Source organism: Centroberyx gerrardi, chromosome 1 (assembly GCF_048128805.1).
Source record: "Centroberyx gerrardi isolate f3 chromosome 1, fCenGer3.hap1.cur.20231027, whole genome shotgun sequence".
Taxonomy (NCBI): domain Eukaryota; kingdom Metazoa; phylum Chordata; class Actinopteri; order Beryciformes; family Berycidae; genus Centroberyx; species Centroberyx gerrardi.
Window position 1 is genome coordinate 33,770,227 of NC_135997.1, and position 19,585 is coordinate 33,789,811.

General features: G+C 41.0%; 2 protein-coding genes across 2 annotated transcripts; one reads left to right on the top strand and one right to left on the bottom strand.

Moving 5' to 3' along the window:
- Nucleotides 1–1,793: 1,793 nt before the first annotated feature.
- On the bottom strand, nucleotides 1,794–12,594 carry LOC139909223 (synapse-associated protein 1-like). Its single transcript, XM_071896220.2, has 9 exons — nucleotides 12,334–12,594; nucleotides 8,076–8,194; nucleotides 7,468–7,534; nucleotides 6,914–6,987; nucleotides 6,154–6,293; nucleotides 4,757–4,908; nucleotides 3,736–3,785; nucleotides 3,393–3,555; nucleotides 1,794–2,649 (listed from the first exon to the last, which is right to left on the bottom strand). The coding sequence occupies exons 1-9, from the start codon at nucleotides 12,533–12,535 to the stop codon at nucleotides 2,519–2,521; spliced, it is 1,098 nt and encodes a 365-aa protein (XP_071752321.2). The 5' UTR covers nucleotides 12,536–12,594; the 3' UTR covers nucleotides 1,794–2,518.
- Nucleotides 12,595–13,118: 524 nt separating this feature from the next.
- On the top strand, nucleotides 13,119–17,191 carry phospho2 (phosphatase, orphan 2). Its single transcript, XM_071896222.2, has 4 exons — nucleotides 13,119–13,157; nucleotides 13,992–14,063; nucleotides 14,457–14,551; nucleotides 16,087–17,191. The coding sequence occupies exons 2-4, from the start codon at nucleotides 13,993–13,995 to the stop codon at nucleotides 16,656–16,658; spliced, it is 738 nt and encodes a 245-aa protein (XP_071752323.1). The 5' UTR covers nucleotides 13,119–13,157; nucleotide 13,992; the 3' UTR covers nucleotides 16,659–17,191.
- Nucleotides 17,192–19,585: the final 2,394 nt, after the last annotated feature.

Genomic DNA, 19,585 nt, shown 5'->3' on the forward strand with positions numbered 1-19,585 from the left:
TGTTCAATATCTATCAAACCCCACACACCGAAGGCAGATGACACATGCACACCGAGGCTGTGCTTTCTGCATTATTAAAAGGTTGTTAAATCAGCATCACACACACACAGACATTAAATCGCACACATGGGTCCTCATCTGCCAGGCTTCGTCACCATGGTGACCGCTGTGTGTCCTGCTAGGAACCAGCTGGTGGACCCCTGCTGTGATGCTGCGATAGGGGTGACGTGTGTGTGTGTGACAAGGAGAGACAAAGACGTATTGTCTGCTTTGGACTGTGTGTATGCTGGGACACACACCTGACAGCAAGACAAACATGGCGCAGGTGCATTATCATATAGATTGATCTATTGATTGCCAATTTGCAAACACAAGCGCGCACTTTCCATTTCACTTTGGTAGATTCATTGTGATGGGACTAGTGCCGCCGACACTCCAGACAGCGTGCCATCTGTTTCCTCTGCTCTGATACGGAGATGTGAGAGCGTGTAGCGACAAGCCCGACTTGTCTGTCTGGCACACACACAGCTATGTGTTTGTCTCATTCAGCCACCTGATTACAGACGTTCTACAGGCAAAACACGCAGTCCTCCTTTTCCCATCATTCCACACTTACTCAGTCACTCTCTACTTTCTTCTCTCCCGCTTTCACTCGCTCGCTTTGTGGCCGCACCTTCAATCAGTTACTTCTCATTCAATTTGGAGAGTGCAGGCGAGACCTAAAGCCTTGTTTGTGCATCCACCATCAAATAACCAAGGAAGGTCTCTGGATGCGGGAAACACTCTCATATTTGAAATAAGGTTATGGCCTGGAACTCTCATCCCACGGCCAGCGTGCAGGTGACTCTCTGAATCGTTTCTCCATTTCCAAGCAGCGGCATGGCCTTAGCTTCACCGGTCACGTTCTGGTGTTGCACGGCCTCAAATGTTAATGTGTTGCTAAACCATCTAGTGGTTTAGAGGCGGGCGGGTGGTTTATTCTGCAAGTGTAAACTCGACAGAGGAGAGAGAAGTGAGCAGACCTCTCTTAAGCAACAAGGAAAAAACACTTCAAAACCCTGAGTGTTTTTGATATACTTTATTCACTCCTCAGTGGGGGGAATTGTCTTTTTGGTCTTGTTGTCTTCGGCAGGTATGGCATGACCACACAGGGGATCGAACCCGTGCGCTCTGGTTGGGTGATGACCTCACTAACCACTAGGTCACACTGCTGTCTCATTTCAATATGTGAATGTAAGCTTCCAGATTAAAAAAAAAAAAGTTTGTACCATAGACTGTAGAAAAAAAACCATTTAATCATTGCCGTTTTGGAAAGTGATTTTTAAGTTAAAAGAGCGTATCAAAAATGGAAGGCTTAGGATATGCAGGTCTGGATTAGACTGAATCAGAGGAAGTATTATCTGACTCAACACCCTCAAAAATAAAATAAACATTATGACTCATCCTTTTTGATAGTCACAGAATTGTGGTTAAGGGAGATAGCCCATCCATAAACATGGTCTATGTTGATATAAAAGAGGAAATCCCTGTATTACTAAATGAATAAATAAACAAATGAATGAATACATAGACATAAATAAATAGGTGGGTAGATAGATAAATAAGCAGATAAATTGCTAAATAGAATCAAATGAAGTACACAAGTAACAAAGGTGCATATCCTGGATATACTGTATATGTCCTATAACTTCATAAAAGGTATATTTGCATTTAAAATCAAAAGGACACTCCTTTCCATCAATTTCATACACCTGTCCACCTTATATGTATAAACTTGATCCACAGTCCACTGGTTGCTTTTGTCCATAACAGACATGAATATTTATTAAAGGAAAACATAAAAGAGAGAACATGTACAGTATTTCAGCTGCAGAGAAACAAGCCGTGTAGCTGAACATCAGACATGCACACATTTCCAGGAGTTAGTCAAAATGAAATACAAAATGTGAAAGGAGATGATGACGTAACGAAATGGAAACGGTGTCTGAAGTACTGTGCAAAGTGTCAGAATCCTCTTTATTTACATAGATGTAACTTTACATTTGACTCAACTGTACTGTAACTATACTACAGACTTTACTGTACAAACCACCAGCAAGCAGCAGCTGAAAGATAAAACTCAAATGCGGATCTAGGATTTCAAACAGGCCCCCACCAGAAGAAAATGCCTGGCACTTGTACTGGAGCGCCCTCTAGCTGCTTTCCTCCTCAGTACATGGATCTCATGAAAAGGGCAAAGGGGAAAGCAAGAAGACAAAACTCGCTCAGACTGGAGCAACAAAACAACACTTTACTAATCCGCCTGCTGAGCGTAACCATTATGCTTCCAGCGGACGTGTCCCCATCTTGCTATAATCATATCTACACTTGTATCAGTTACGGGAGCATGGATACAAGTCGACAGATGGTAATCATATAGGGGGGAAAAATCATATTTAGTCCCTTTGTGCAGCATCGGTCGCTAGTCATCCGTTCGGGGGCCGGATCAGTGACTGTGCAGAGGAGACGCAGCGGCCGTCTAGCTGCCGTCGGCCTGGAGCATCTTCTCGATCTCTTGGTCCCACTGGTCGTCTCTGTTGTCCGCCTCGGTCACCACCTCGTACTCCTGGAGCTCCTGCTGCAGCTCCTTCTCCCAGTCCGCCGGCTCCTCTGGAGGAGGGAGGAGGGGGGTGGGGAAACACAGCAAAGGGGGTAAGATGCCTTTGATTAGCCAAATTAGCTGGCCAAATGACAACATGAGTGACACAACACTGATATATTGATTTGTCGACATTTGCTTTTTCTTAAAAATTGGATATCAGCTAGTCACTTTCATCCACTTCTGATATGATGGATATGATGTGGTTTGTTTGGTGACATATCTATTACAGAATTTATCAATGCTACACTGGTTGTCTATGGGAAGCACTTAACCTGAATTGATTCTGATTAATTATTATTGTTGTTGTTATTATTATTAGTATTATTATGCATTTCAGTGGAGTTTTGTTGTCTCATGGTCTCAATGCTCTTTCCCAGGCTTTTCCACCCTGCCAAATATAAAAATCTGTGGGAAGCAAGAGTGCTTCTAATTTTTGGAATTTTTTGGCATGAAAATCTGCAGCATTGGCACAAAATATTGTCTTTATCGGCAGCTTAAATGCCGATAGATTGCCAGTGTTGCTGCTGAATATCTTTTAAACCCCTCTTGTGTTGAGAGAGTGGTTCCCTGGTTTGTAGCTTATTTCCTCAGCTTACATGTTGTAAAATGAAAAGCCAAAAAGCCCTCCTTAATAAAATCATCAGAAATACAAACATAACAAAATGACATGTAGAAGTGTCTCACTTTCAGCTTAATAAATCTAACACACACATTTCCCTAAAGAATCAAAAGAAACCGTAATAAAGCTGACCTTCGGGAGAGGGGGTGTTCTCCTTCTTATCCAGCACCAGCTGCTCCATCTCTTTTCTCAGGTCCTCCTGGTTGATGGCCGCCGAGTCGAACGCGTCGCTCACAAACTCCGACACCCCGGGACTCGTCGACATCTCCTCCTCTTCCTCCTGGGGCGGCTGGGACTGAGGCAGGCAGGACGGAAAAGGCAACTCAGAAAACAGATAGTTCCTTCCTCAGCTCTTGACTGGCTGAGTCACTTGTAAAGTATACATATATGAGCATACACACACACACACACACACACACACACACACACACACACACACACACACACCACCATATCCACAGTATAGCACTCTTACCTTCTGTATGTCACTGATGGAAACAGGTGGGGTTTTTGGTCTGACATTTTCTGCAAAGAAATTATACAACGCTGTTAGTTTTTGAAATGCAAATCACTGTGTGATATTTTGCTGGCCAGCAGCAGCTGCTTCACTCTGTGACACATGGAAATTTCCTCTCAATCCCCAACAAGAGCACCAATAATTTGCTTAAAGCATGTCAATGACAGCAACACTACAGTATACCTATGTGGAGATGGGCTTGGCAACACTACCTCTACTCCAAACCAAAACACTGATGACTGGTTTGCATTTGAGGCTGGCTATAGCAACAACGGTGTGTTGAATAATGATGAGGTGGAGGACAGGAAGCGGGAGATTACTACTGTTCTAACAGGGCCTCCGACCCTATACTGTCACCTCCAGCTCCACCTACAGAGCTCAGTCATACTACGACTACGACTTCAGCTCCAGCTTCTTCTGCCTCCAGAAAGAGATCACAGGAAAAATCCATGCGTCCTAAAGGCGAGCAACTGCTACATACAAAAAAGAGAATTTGCCGTTTTTAGTGCAACTTCTATAATCCAATCCAAAAATCTGATTTCGCTCACATTGCTATCGGATCTTCAAAACCAGATATGGAAGTGGTCAGGCTTGCATTGTGGTCTGAATTCTACATAGTCTAGATGCAATGCAGCCACAGTGTGCATACAAGCAACGTGAAGAGCTGGAGAGGAGTGTGTGACAGAAGAAATTCAGACACAGATTTAAATAAATACAGCCACAGCAGACACATAGCAGCCATTTCCAGGCCAAGTGTGGACAGTGTGATCTCATGAAATCCAACCTTTAGAAGCCATGAAAAGACGCGGAAGAAGAATACACCTCGAGTCTTTTTTCACAGTTGGAGTGCCGCACCTGCACTCGTTTTCCCTAGGGGTAATTCTTTGACAATGACTGAATGACTTGAAAGTCTATAATGGGTGAAATGCCCCTTTTGAGTGCCTCCGCGGCTGGTGAAGTGTCGCGGTCCGGTCCTGACCTGTTAAGGCGACGTCCTCAGGTGAGACACTGGCCCCTCTGTCCCCGTCCTCCTTCTGCTGCTGCTGGGCTGCCAGCGCCGTGAGCTGAGCCGACTGCTTGATCAGAGACACCCGGTAGAAGTAGTTCCTCCAGAAAGCCTCCTCCTTCACACTGGCAAACACAAACACAAGTAATCATTTGAGTGATAATAACGGCTTATAGATTACACTCGGGGTTAGACTGAAATAGAAACTGAAATTATTGGGCTTCAATTAAAAGTCAGATATCGTCCAATCACTGTCGTCCACCTCTGATATGATGGTTATGATGCACTTTGATTAATTACATATTAATTGTAGAATTGATCAATACTACACTGGTTGTCTATAGGGTTTTGAAAGGTGCCATAAAAAGGCTACTTACTTACTAAACTGATTGAGATATTTGGATAAAAATTCCAGACTAATATGCATAAATATGTTTTTATTATTACTGTTGTTTTTATCATTATCATCCTTTATTTTTGTAATATTAATACTATTATTATAGTTTCAGTTTTAGTATCCCATGGTCTAAATGATGTGTCAGAGGCTAATAAAATTCTGGGGGAAACACTGAATACTTGCACTTGGACTGTATTTTTTTTTTTACCATGAACATGGTCAAATTTAAATATAATTGAATATCAGCAGAAAATATCAAAAGTTTCAATCCAAATATTGGTATTCGGATCAGCCTTCAAAACCCTAATCAAACCCTAATTGCACCTTTTCCTAAAATTGCACCCACTGGCAAAATTGCAGTAGTAAAAATAGATTTGTTGTTTTTCTTGTAATTAAAGGTGCTACATGTAGCTTTTTAACATGAATAAATCATCACCAAATAAATTTTGAGACATTAGGATAATTACTGAGAATAAATGAGGCCGTCGCTGAGAAGATTGGCAGCCTCTACCGGCCTCTACTCTGCATTTTACATTATTTGCCTCCACGTCAGATTTGGAGCGAAATCTGCTGGATCGCTTCACGGCACAAAACAGGAAGAGGTTCTGTTCTTCCAGAGCAAACGGAGCTAAAGCTTTCAGAGTTTCTGGCAGCAGATGGTGGAAGGAGAGAAAGGACCGATGGGAAAATCACTTCCAACATGTTGATCCTCTTCAGTAAAGAGAAAGTGAAACATGCACACAGAGTGACATCAGGGAAGAGGAAGCAAGAGCGTTTATGAGAAATGTGGTCTTAATTTTGATAAACACTAGCACTAACAATACTATTGGTGTGAGATAGAGGCTGCCTTTAATCGCGTGGTATTAACACCCATGCAGAAATAGGCACATTGCATGCATAGACCACAGACACACACACACATACACGCACACACACACACACACAGAGGCAAAGCTGCTGGCGGCCTACTGACTGTTTGGGGACCAGGTCGAAGCGCATGCGGTTGAGCAGCTGGTCCTCTTCCAGCATCACTGTGGCCAGAGGATACATCTGCTCCATGTCGAAGTAGAACTGGACGCCGGCGGGGGGGTCGCGCAGGAAGTTCCTCTTGTCCTATAATTGTACAAATCACCAGTGCCTCAATTTTTGCACAACTTTCACAGAGAGACAACAGAGGCCTACGCCAACACGGTTGATGGCATTGTGTAACTGTGCTGAGTCATGATGCAAGCCAAACAAACTAAAACTGAGTATGCATAAGTACTTTTGAGTTACAATACAAAACTGCAGGATGGTTATGGATAAAACCAACCAGCTCAGTTAATAGAAGGATGACTCCTTTTCTATTTTGCAATAACAACAGGCTCCCTGTGCATTATCCTGCTTATTACACACCTACTTACCAAACACATTAATCATTTGACATGAAATGTTGACTTTAAATGATTTTATTACAAGCTAATGCAATTTACAAGCTTCTGCCAATAAATCGTCCAGCAGGACCGTCTGCAGCAGCTAAAGAGTAATGCATTTTAGATACAAGGTGTTGCTTCATTTGGTTAGAAATCAATAAAATGGACCAGATGTTTTAACTGCAGACTGATAGGATTAGGTGTGAAACAGACCACAGAGTGCGATTACTGGCCGATCAGGATTGAGTTTTCAACAAAGCCGTGTTATAAATGACATTACATAATACATGTTGACATATATAGGATCTCTATGTTACTCACAGCAGACAGAGCAAGGATCTGCTGCTGGATTGTCTCTTCCTCATTGTAGCCGACCCACGGAGGCACCGCTGCATCTAGGCACAAACACCAGCACACACACCTTCAGTCATCAGACATTATTGTGCTTCAGAGAGGCGTTTCATTACCAAATCAATAGGGTTACCTCTCGGACACACACACACACACACACACACACTGTAATAGGAATTGCTTGGCCAGAAAGCAATATTTCAGCGCTGATAATATCAATAGCCATTTCTGCTGTGAGTGTACTAGCTTTCATTGGGAGAATGGAGATGTGAAGAGGTGACGGACTGTGTTTTATAGACATTTTTGCATCACTTTTCCTACTCATTCACCATTTTTTTCACTAACACATTGGCTCTTTCTCAATATATGCACGCCTCCAAAACAAAAGAACGCTAGGATGGATCCCAGAAGTTTACTCTCCAGCCGAGGATGCATCATTTGTCAGTGATTAGTTGCGGTTACATTGTGATAAAGTTTAATATTAGTGTGATTAAGATTATTAAAATTATTGTTTTCCATCCCACCTGATTTTTTGGCCTTCTTTTCCTGGACAAACTTCTCCTGTTCCTTTTGGAAGTCTCCGAGAAAAGTCTGGAAGCAGACAAACGCACAAGTCAGCACATACAGACACACACACACACACACACACACACATACACTAAAAGAAGGAAGGGACCTAAATTGTATCAACAGGCCAAAAATGGAATCAATAGACTACATTTATCAAGGTATATCAACAGGGTGTCCCATGTGCCTTGTGATGAATATTTGAATATGAGGACAACACAAACTGCTGATGATGTCGCTGTGCAAGACAACAACACGTCACCTCAGTTACTCCTGCCTGGGGCCGGGGGGTGTTTCCCCATTTGTTAAAGGAATAGTTCACCCAAAAATGAAAATTCTGTCATCATCTACTCACCCTCATGCCAAATGAAACACAGGTGAAATTTGTTAGTCCATATAACACACAGGGAGGTTGCCAGCACAACTTCGTAGCAGCATTCTCCAAAACAACTGAAGTCAATGGGGACCTGTTCTTTAGGGTTAGGGTTAGTTTTTTTTTTTTTTTTGGGGTGAACTATTCCTTTAAGCTGTAAAACCTGTCAAACAAGACCAGAGCGCAACATGCCTTGTCTATGATGCCATCGATGTTTCCATCTTCCACGCTCTTCTTGATGGTCTGAGCAGTCTCTGCCACCGACTCAGATATCTTCTTGGTGGCATTGGAGGCAAAACTGAAGATGTAGTCTTCAAAGAGAGGAGGGAGAGGAGGGGATTGTGGGGTTAATAGGACTTGACTTTATGCATGAAGAGAAGACTTGAGACTTGATTTCACTTGGCTTGGGTTCTGCTGACTTGGGACTTTACTTGACTTGAAAAGGTTTCTAAAGTCTTGACTTGAGATCTTGTATTTGTGTAAATGGCTTAGATTGAAAGTGATGAGATTTGTTCCAGCAGACGACTGAATTTAAATTCTGTTTTCTGAATTTGTATAGAGAGCCTAAGTCCCTCCCCTTCCGGTGGACCACCATGGGACCTTATTTCGGAAAAAATATGTACGGTAGTCAACGGCGAGAGACAAATAATTGTTTGATCCCGTTTGAATTGTGCCATGAATTACACATATGATGTTTTGTCAATTTAAATGATAATTTTGCAAGTCAAGAAAGTCGCAGTTTGTGGTAAAACTGTTGAACTATAAGACTGTAAAAATACGTAATTAGAAAGACTACACACCCAAAAGTCGCGCAAGTGACATAACTTCCTCTCTCCACAAGCTACCCAGAGCTGCTGAAGCTCAGTCCCTCTCAGATAGCAGGAGTATTATACACAACCTGGAAGGTAGACAGTAAGAACGGATTTAAACTGGTTTAGGATAGTTTTAGTACAGTGGGGGCTAACGTTAACGCGGTGCCTGTGTGTGTTTCCTATGTTTCGTTTCATGTTGGTGTTGGTGACGTATATTGTGCAAGACGAGAGATGTAGTTCACTGAGCGGTTTCACACAAAACTAAACGTTACTGTACTGTTTTACAACAAACTGCGACTTTCTTGACTTGCAAAATTATCTTTTAAATTGACAAAACATCATATGTGTAAGTCATGGCACAATTCAAACGGGATCAAACAATTATTTGTCTCTCGCCGTTGACTACCGTACATATTTTTTCCGAAATAAGGTCCCATGGGGGACAGCGGAAGGGGAGGGACTTAGGCTCTCTATGGAATGATTGAATTTATTGAAGTTGAAACTGATTCTACAAATCAAACTCATGATCTTCAAACCTCCATACTCATCTTACCAAGTTTTTATCCTATTAAAACCATACTGCATTGAAAAGTCCTAGATATTTAGTTTTCTTTAAGATATTAAATTGATACTGGACTCTTGATTTGTTGACTTGCTGTTCTACATTTAGACTTGAGACTTGACATTAATGACTTGGACTTGACTTGGCTTACTTCCATGGATTTGGATTCATCTTTGGACATTAACAGCTTCGGGACGCCTCTACACTTGGATCGGGACTGTGAGGTAACAGGGAAATCCCAGGGCGGTGGAGTATGTTTGTACCTCAATTGCAGATGGTGTACTAATATCACTGTACGGGACCGGCTGTGTCTTCCCGATATTGAACTACTTTCTGTGTCGCTAAGGCCCTTCTACCTGCCGAGGGAATTCCCACAGATATTTGTTACCATTGTATATATTCACCCCAATGCAATCTCTCTCCCCGGAGGCCCCAATCTTTATTCTGGGAGATTTTAATCATTGTACTTTAAAAAAGTCGTTCAGCAGCTTTTATCTGTATGTCACCTGTCATACACGACGAAACAAAACTCTTGACCTCTGCTATGGCTCTATTAAGGGAGCTTTTAAATCCGTTGCAGGACCAGCGCTTGGATTCTCGGATCATAACACAGCGCACCTTTTTCCCACGTATGAATCTGTGTTAAGGGGGGAAAAGGTGCTAAAAAGAAAAGTTCAGGTTTGGACTGAGGACAGCTCTCTTGCCTTACAGGCTTGCTTTGATTGTACAGACTGGTCCGTTTTTCAAGAGGCTACTGATTGTATTGATGAACTCACTGAGGCGGTTTGTGACTATGTTTCTTTTTGCACTGACTGTGTAATTCCCACCAAGGAAATTAAAATATTTCCAAATAACAAACCATGGATCTCCAAAGGCTTAAAGGACCTTTTGCACAATAAGAAAATAGCCTGCAGGGATGGTAATGCTAATACAGTGAGGGAAATTAAGAGAGAAGTGAGGTCTGAAATTAAAAAGGACAAGCTAAGGTACAAGAGAAAGATTGAGGTAGAACTTGGTGGTAATAATCTAAATAATCTAAATTGATGCTCAGAGTGTTAAGAGGCTCTTCCAGCAGGTTAATGTCAGGAAGAGCCCGGGCCCTGATAACATTGGTGGCCAGGTGTTAAAGGTGCGTGCAGAGCAGCTGTGTACTATATTTAATTTTATTTTCGTACAGTCTCTTAAGGTACAAAGGGTTCCTAAGGTCTGGAAACAGTCCGTAATAGTCCCAGTAGCTAAGATCAGTACTCCAAAAGTTTTAAATGATTTCAGACCTGTTGCTCTAACTTCATTGGTCATGAAATCCTTTGAGAAATTAATTACAACAGCTAGAGGACAGCCTGGACCCCCTACAGTTTGCCTACAGGGCGGGCAGAGGGGTAGAGGATGCCACCCTGACCTTGCTTAACCTTTTGTTTAAGCATCTTGAGACCCCTAATGCCCACGCCAGACTTTTATTCATTGATTTTTCCTCTGCGTTTAATACTATTCAGCCGCATCTACTTGCAGAGAAACTTATTTCTCTTTTTAAACTTGATCTTAACATTATTGGCTGGATAGTAGACTTTTTAACTAATAGATCGCAATGTGTCAGCTTCAATGGTGCGTATTCTAATTGGCTGTGCTCTTCCACTGGTTCTCCTCCAGGTTGTTGTTTGTCTCCCCTTCTCTACATTATGTACGCTAATGATTGTCTGAGTACTCATGAAAACAGGCACATCATTAAATTTGCTGACGACTCTGTTATTGTTAGCCTTCTTCAGGGGCAGGACCAAGACCATGGACCTATGGTGGATGACTTTGTGTCATGGTGTGATCAGTCTTTCCTTCGCCTAAATGTTACAAAAACCAAGGATATGATTGTTGACCTTAGAAAGTCATCACCCAGTCCCATTTTGACGGTCATTAAAGGCTCTGATATTGAACTGGTGGAAGACTACAAATATCTCGGCACTATTATTGACAGAAAGCTGTGTTTTGAACCCAATGCGGATGGTATTTTTTTAAAAAGTACAACAGCGTCTTTTCTTTTTAAGGAAAATGAATTCTTTTAATTTTTGCAATACCATGATGACTCTTTTTTTATCGGAGTTTTATTGAGTCTGTCTTAACTTTCTACATTGTGGCATGGTATGGCAATCTCAACTTGTCGAACAGGAAGAGACTTATTAGCCTTACCAGAGTGGCAAGCAAAATTATTGGAGTGAGTCAGGCCCAGCTCACTGACATTTATCATACACGGGTTCTTGGGAAGACCAGAGTCATTCTGGACTGTTCTGATCACCCCCTACATGGGGAATTTATGTTGTTGCCATCAGGCCGCCGTTTTAGGGTGCCGGGTGGAAGGACTAAGAGAATCAAGGCATCTTCTGTTTCTGTAGCCATTAGTCTGCTGAACTCCAAATAATCATTGAACTATAGGGACTATGATTATATGGAGATTCCTTTTACACTGGCTTAATCTATTGTTTTGATCTTTATTGTACAATGGTACTTGTGAGGAGCCCCTCTGTCACGATCTTGTATTGTGTTGCGTTGTGTTGTGTTGTTCTGTTTTGTTGATTGATGTTGTGGACCGCTTGGTTTACCATGGCTGCAAACCCAATTTCCCTTAGTGGGACAATAAAGTTGAGTTGAGTTGAGTTGTTGGTAATCTACATTTAGACTTGGGACTTGACTTGAGCCAGACTTGGGACTCAGCAAAATGTACTAGGTCACACCTCTGATAGTTATTGTAACATCAATCACCCTACTGGCAGACCTGTAATCAAAACATTGCTACAGCAACACAGGAGAAGCAGAACAGAATGCAGTTTAGTCAGTTCATGCAGTTCATTTAAATGGCCCTATGGTTGTGAAGTTCAGTAGGTTGAGCACTAACACTGTTGTTGGTTTGATTGCCACTGGGGCCACCCACGCTAACAACAGTTTATGTGGAGTTAACATGGGCAGCAAGGCTATGCTGACTAAGCCACGGCAAAACTGCGAGCTAGCGTTAAATAAGCTTAGTTCCAATCGAACATTTAGATAATTACAGGGAAAGAAAACAATGGGGGTAAGAAACATGTTGTCTTACCACCCAGTCCTTTTCCCTGCTCGGAGTTCTCCTGGGTTGCTGCTGGCTCTTCTTCTTGCTCAGCTGCTTGCTGTTTGTTTACCTCGTTCTGTGCCTGTACAACCTTTTCTTCTTGCTCTTCAGCCAAGTTTTCCTTGTCATCCGACTTCTTTGTGTACGTTGCGTTCTCCAAGCCCAGCCACGTCCCAAAACCTTTCAACATTTTCGTCGAAATAAAATAATGATGTAGTTTGGATGGGAAATGTTTTTTTTTTCTAATAACCTGGGCTCTGTCAGTGTTTCTTGTATTTGACGTAACCAGGAACTAAACCGACAGTAATTCTTCTTCTTTGTTGTTTTTGGGGGAATATGTTGTACTGCCACCCAGTGGTGGGTATGCTGTAATGCTGCTTTCAAGTGCACCTCATAATCTTCTATGTAAACTTGTAAATTCACACTTGTGCTGCTGTTGGTAGGAAATAATAACAAAATTGACCCTGTACCAAAAGTTGTTTTTATGTTGGCTGTTAAAACATACAAAATACTAATTACTTGCATACCATACCAAACAATAATATAGCCTTTAATAATAAAGTACATCATTTTTTTTTTTTACCATCAATTTTTGGCACGGCTTTCATGTTGTCCGGCCCTAATCCCACATCCCAGCAACTCGGGTAACGTTATCATAGAAAGTTCCCACTTTCCCAGTCGTATAAATGTACCACTCTATTGGGGTCTCCAAACTTCACCAGGAGGTGGCGGTGATGTTGTGCTCTTCTTGTTTCACATCTGAAAAACAAACGAAGAGGAAGACAGACCGGTAGACACGGTAGCAAGCAAAGGTCAGATGATCAACATTTTAATTAGATTTCAGTCATAGCTAATCCTGGCATATCGAAGTCTTGTGTAGAAATCAGTCTAATAGTCTAATTTAAGTAATTTGTTCAGTGTCTTATCCGATTGGTTTGAGCAATACGATTAGCCTGGCTCAGGCTAGCTAGGCCGTTTTCATGTAACGCTATAGAATGAAAGTAACGCCAAACTCCATTTAAAAAACGGTCAATTTAATGTTCCACTGCTTATTGGAAAACGCATATACCTGGGAGAACATAAGTCAAGACCTTTTACTAAGCATCTGTGTCCTTTGGTACATTTGGCATATAGCTATATATGGTCCACGAAGCAGTGCTCTGTTTCAATAGAATTTAAACTTTCAGAATTGGTTCGCACTGCTCGTGTCGCGGACGACGGTGAAAGTAACAGACGAACCAATCATACAAGTTGAAATTTTATTAAAATAAGTGCTGCTTGGCGTCTTAGATGTATGCCGAATTGAAGAGTTGAACCTATAGATTCGTGTAAGGTCTTACGTCATGTTCCAGCAGTGATGAAACTTTGTTGACAACCAAGAAAACGTTAAACTGACAGATTTTGGAACGGATGTTTGGCGTGACGTTCTCTAACGTTACATAGAAGAGAGTACGGCATGTATCAGGGCTAGTAATGTGAATAATTGTACCTAAATGTAGGTTACTGCCAAGAATGTTGTAACATTAGTCCCCTCCAGAGCCTATATAATGTATTTTGTTTATTTATTATATTTCTTGCGACGTTGTTAACCTTTTTTCTGCACTGAGCTTAATCTGTTTTTTTGGGGGGTTTTTTTCGGGGTGCAGAATGAAGACCCTGGTGGTGTTTGATTTTGATCACACTGTCGTTGACGACAACAGTGACACTTGGGTGATTAGGTGAGTAATGGATTAATTGAGCTCATTGATGAATCGGATGTATACACATCCCCTATGAAAAAGGACTTTAGTAATCATATAATAGCCTACATTTCAGGAGAATACTATACAAATATAACACCAAATCTTTAAATCTACACATAGGAATTATATACCAACTATTACAGTGATATCAAAGGAGATGAAAGTACCATGCAGTATGAGAAGGTCATTATAAGATATTGTGTACCACACTCACACTATAACTCCCAGTGGGAATATTACAGTGATTTGTCGTTATGGTAGAGCAGCTCATTACAGGCAACATCACACTTAGCCTGCAGCTATGCTTATGAAGTCAGAATGTGCATCATTTTAATGCATTACGCTCCTACTTGTTTGACCTGTTCCCAGGTGCCTCCCAGATCAGGCCCTTCCTGATTCGCTGAGGAATTCCTACAGAAAAGGCTACTGGACTGAGTTCATGGGCAGAGTGATGAACTACATAGGTGAGAGTTCCTTATGCTGTGTGTAAGCCATTCATTCATTCATCCATGCATGGTCAGATACAATACTTTTTATTGTGTTTGCTATTTAGGAGTGAGTTGGGCTTGGTTTATCATTTGGATGTTTTGGTACACTTTTCATACTGTTATTGATGTGTTAATTAAATTTGATAGTGATTCCAGATAATATATTGTTTGATACTGTGCTTTGCCTTCTGTGATTTAGTAAAAGTTGTAGTAATAACATGGTTGTATCTGTATGATTTATTGAATCTAGTCTAGTCTAGTCATGTTTATTTAGTATATTTCCCTTTATCACAAACATGTCTCAAATGGCTTTACATACCATCATACACATACATCACTATCTACCATACTACATCATATATACATATACACCATCATATACATACTACATATACATCATATTCTCCATCATACATCATATACATGATATATTATCATATACATACTACATATACATCATATACTACATCATATACATCATATATCAAATACATTGTATACTATATCATATACATACTACATCATAATACAGTTCAATTCAATTTCAATTCAATGAGCTTTATTGGCATGAAGTACAGTTCAGTATATATTGCCAAAGCTTAGTGATCAATAATGATAACATTAATAATAATGATAATAACAATAGCAATAGTAATATGCCAGTATAACCAATAGTAATTATAAAAAACAAAGAGTCCAAATTAAAAAAATATTTATAAATAAATAAGCAGAATAATGGTAATAATAATAGTTGTAATAATAACAATGTATGTAAAATACAGGATAGATTGATGTCATTATTAAGTATAGGAGAGTATATCATAGAGAATATAGTATAATGGAAAATGCAATAAAATATATCAAATAAAAGAAGATGTAATGGAGTCTGCTGATGTGTGTGTAAATATATATATATATATATATATATATATATATATGTATATATAATTTCTGTTGAGATGGTGCACTGAGCTGGAGTAGAGGAGGGGAGACATATTGAAGGTGGTCAAACAAATACCGGAAGGGCCTCCTTCCTGTTTCCCACCATAAGAGTGGGTTGTTTGATATCATCACAACAGCAGTTACAAAAAGTAAAGGGGATTACACGGGGGAGTGTAGAAGAGATAAAAGTAGTGTTGCTGATGGTTGAAGGTGTCAGGGAACTTCAGCTTTAATTAGAACAGAGTTATTATGTAATGTCAGCCAGGAACGTAGGCTAAACCTCTCTTATAATACTGTGCTAAAACAAAGTGTGGAGAAATGTTTGGCTATGTGAGAATAAGCCGACAGTATCATTTTGGTGTCTGTTAACATGGCAGAAAAGGCAAAAATTTAGAAAGAAAATTCAGTCTTTCGCAACGATACCAAACTAATATTGAAAATTTGGTTATCGTGACAACACTAATACCCAGTCCTAGGAGTGACGGGTAAATTAACTTTTCACCACTCCCTCCCACCTACCCATCCTTCAGCCCCTTGACCTTTTACTTCCACACTTTCTATCCATCCAGGAGACCAGGAGGTCAGTCCCGACAGCGTCCGCAGCGTGATGGAGACCATCCCCTTCACAGCCGGAATGACAGAGTTGCTCTCGTTCATATCGGAGCACAAAAGCGCCGTCGATTGCATAGTCATCTCCGACTCCAACACCATATTCATAGACTGGATCCTCCACGCCGCGGGAGTCCAGTCGGCCATCGACCGGGTGTTCACCAACCCGGCTGAGTTCGACGAGCGCGGGCGCATGGAGGTACGCTGCTACCACTCTCACGACTGCGCCCGCTGCCCCGTCAACCTCTGCAAGAAAACGGTCCTGGAGGTTTACCTGTCGGAGCAGTCGCAGGGAGGCGTGGAGTATCAGCGGATGTTTTACGTGGGAGACGGTGGGAACGATCTCTGCCCCACCTCCTGTCTGAGAGGGCACGATGTGGTGATGCCCAGGAAGGGGTACACCCTGGAGAAACTGCTGGCCAAACTGGAAGGCCAAGAGGATAAGACTTCTTCTTTGAGAGCTAGAGTCATTGCCTGGAGCAGTGGCAGCGAGATCCTAGAGGAACTGAAAGCAAGTATGCAGTCATCATAGCCAATACTTGATTGACTTCTCAAGTCGTAACTGAAGTAAGGGAGCCCGCACTGTAGGGGGCGCAATGCTGCTCACTATACTTTTGCTTTTATTTTAAGAAGATGATGTTTATAATTTTAAACCACCATGTCCTCATTGATGAGGATTTACACATGGCCTACAATATGTGATCAAGCGAATGCTTGTCTTTTAGCTATAAATCCTTGAACATGGATTACTTGTTGGCATTACATTCCTCCCTTATCTTTTGTAAGCAGTAACAGCATTACTAAGACAATTTGATTCAGAGGTTGAGGTAGGGGTGGGGATTTGGAGGCTCTTGGGCTCGATCAAAGTCCAAAAAGTGGCTACGTTTACATGTGCAAAGTATTTTGGATACTGGCTTATATCTCGGTATGGTCTCATTCAGAATAATGATAATAATAATAAACTTTATTTGTACTGCAGCTTTTTATGAGAGTTTACAAAGCACTTTACAGAGCAAAAAACGTTAATGACCCTTGAATATCCCTGTATCCATGAATCTATCAATAAACTGAATTTATGCTCATCTGTTCTCCCACCTAAGGTTTCTTCAGAACTTTCCTTCACTACTTGGTCAGTAGTACACGGAAACCCAGCTTCTCGCATTTTTGCAACAGCTTTCTCAAATAAATTGCTATTGCACTGTCGTCTTCCGTCCAAACAACCGAGAATATTAATGTCTTTCATGATAGACATTTCACTTTCAAAAATTGAAAGACCCTCGTCCATTTTGCACTCGCCAAGCGGAACTATTGCTCATGAAAGAAATAAATCAAAGACTGTATTCACCAACTAAAAGGAATTTTTGCTAAGCTTTTTCAGCATCTGTTAGACAATTGTGTTGTGCCAATTACCTGGAAAGTGTCAAACATTGTTCCCCTGCCAAAAATAGCTGGAGCTGTTGCTCTTAATGATGTCAGACCAGTTGCTTTGACGTCCATTTTGTGCAAGACTATGGAGAGGGTTGTAAAAGGACATCTCACATCTTCTGTTGCATGTTGTGTAGATGCCCTCCACATTCAATTCACATATAAAAGTGAGATTTTAGTGCTGCATTTAACATTATGAAGACACACATTCTTTTGCAGCGCCCACTTGATCCAAATGTGAATGGTGGCATTATTCTTTGGGTCAAAAACTTTCTCTCAAATCGTCCTCGAAGGGTTTCCACAAACAGAATTGTGTCCAATCAGTCAGTTTAAAAAAATGGTGCACCTCAAGGTTGTGTTTTATCCCCTCTACTGTTTCCTATTTACACTATTAACTTAAAGGATAACGCTGGTGTTTTTTTAATGTATTTCTTACTGTCAACAAATCCTATGAAAATAACAAAATCAGCAATGATTTTGTTTTGCTAACAAGTCTCGTCCATGTAGCCGGTGCCCAATAAAGCCATGTCCCAGTAGCCATAGAACTCCATTGTATTAAAAAAACTATTAAAAACACGTCAAAGAGCCATGCTGCTTCTCTGGCAGCATATTTCATCATTGCGATGCACCGGGCCAGCCGACTTTTTCCTCAAACAACTTAATAAGCCGGCTGTAAACATGTTTTCCATCTCAGGAAAGTAGTTCCGTAGCACCGAAAATAGTCCCCGGCGTAATGAAGAATTTGTTCCCATTTGAATTTGATTTGGTAATAACTACAATAGCCTGACTTTGCGTGATAACAGTTAGTGATTTTTAAAATTGAAACTATGTCTTTGTGAGTTGTATTTAAAGGTTTTTAGCTTACAATTGCAGCCAATGGCTTCCGGGTTGAAGGCTAAAAACGGTACGTGGGAAGTCAGAAAGTAACGGGAGTAGAGCAAACGCATTGTTGATTTTGTTACTTTCATAGGATTTGTTGACTATAAGAAATGCATTAAAAAACACCAGCCTTATCCTTTAAGCACTTTTGAGTCTATTTTTAATTTGTTTAAATATGCAGATGATATGGCTCTACTTGGTCTTCTTACTGAACGGGACACACTTATAGAGACAATATTTAAATTATGTCACTTCCCTCTAGAGCTGGTGTCAGCTAAGTGCTTTGGAAATCAATGCTGGGAATACAAAAGAGATGTTTTTCACAAACAAAAGGCATGCTTTAGATCAGCTGCCACCAGCAGTTACAAATTGAGAAATTGTTGAAAGGGTAAACAGTTTTAAGTACCTCAGAACACTTTTGTTCACGTTTTGATTTTCTATACAAAAACTGCCAGCAGCAGGTTCATTAGGAAACTGCGTGACCTGGAAGTTAGCCAAAACATTTTACAGATGGCTTAAAGGAGCCTCATTGAAAGTGTCTTGTGCTACAATATGACTGTTTGGTTCGGTAATCTCAGTAGAAAGCGTAAGTGTAAACTTGTGAGAGTGGTGAATACGGGTAGCAAGATTGTGGGGAAAACCCAATCACAGCTCACGGATTTGTATGCGGCCCGCATCCGGAAAAAAGCAGGACAAATCGTTGATGACATATCTCATTCCCTTTCCTCACAATCCTGGTTGAGTAGTTCTCGAATTCTCTTCTTTCTCTTTTTCTCTCTTTTGTACTTTCACCATATCTTTTTATGGTAAACACTCATGGAATATACAATGTCTATGTGTCTTATGTCTACAATTATGTGTTTTTAAATGCCGTGGGTAGCCAAAGGCAAACCTCCACATGTGTGGATAATAACGTTTCTAACCTAATCTAATCACTGGTAAGGAATCAAGGAAGCACGGTAATCTGACCACGAAAAAATGCAGCTGTGACCGAGTTTCTGCGGTCGCTCAGCTCTATGGGAAATGAGTGGGCTTCCGGTCAGTTGTTGATCGTGTTGCTTGCAGTCTTAAGTCATGGTGGCCTTGGTCTAGACACAAGCAAGCCTGTACGGAACAAAGGAACACTGTTGGAGAAGAAGAAACTGGTAGTGGAGC

Coding starts and splice junctions, on each gene's coding strand:
- LOC139909223 (XM_071896220.2), bottom strand. CDS start 12,535: ATGTTGAAAGGTTTTGGGACGTGGCTGGGCTTGGAGAACGCAACGTAC. Junction 6,294..6,913: donor AGATCCTTGCTCTGTCTGCT/GTGAGTAACATA, acceptor GTACAATTATAG/GACAAGAGGAACTTCCTGCG. Junction 4,909..6,153: donor TTCGACCTGGTCCCCAAACA/GTCAGTAGGCCG, acceptor TGTGTTTGCCAG/TGTGAAGGAGGAGGCTTTCT.
- phospho2 (XM_071896222.2), top strand. CDS start 13,993: ATGAAGACCCTGGTGGTGTTTGATTTTGATCACACTGTCGTTGACGAC. Junction 14,064..14,456: donor AGTGACACTTGGGTGATTAG/GTGAGTAATGGA, acceptor ACCTGTTCCCAG/GTGCCTCCCAGATCAGGCCC. Junction 14,552..16,086: donor CAGAGTGATGAACTACATAG/GTGAGAGTTCCT, acceptor CTATCCATCCAG/GAGACCAGGAGGTCAGTCCC.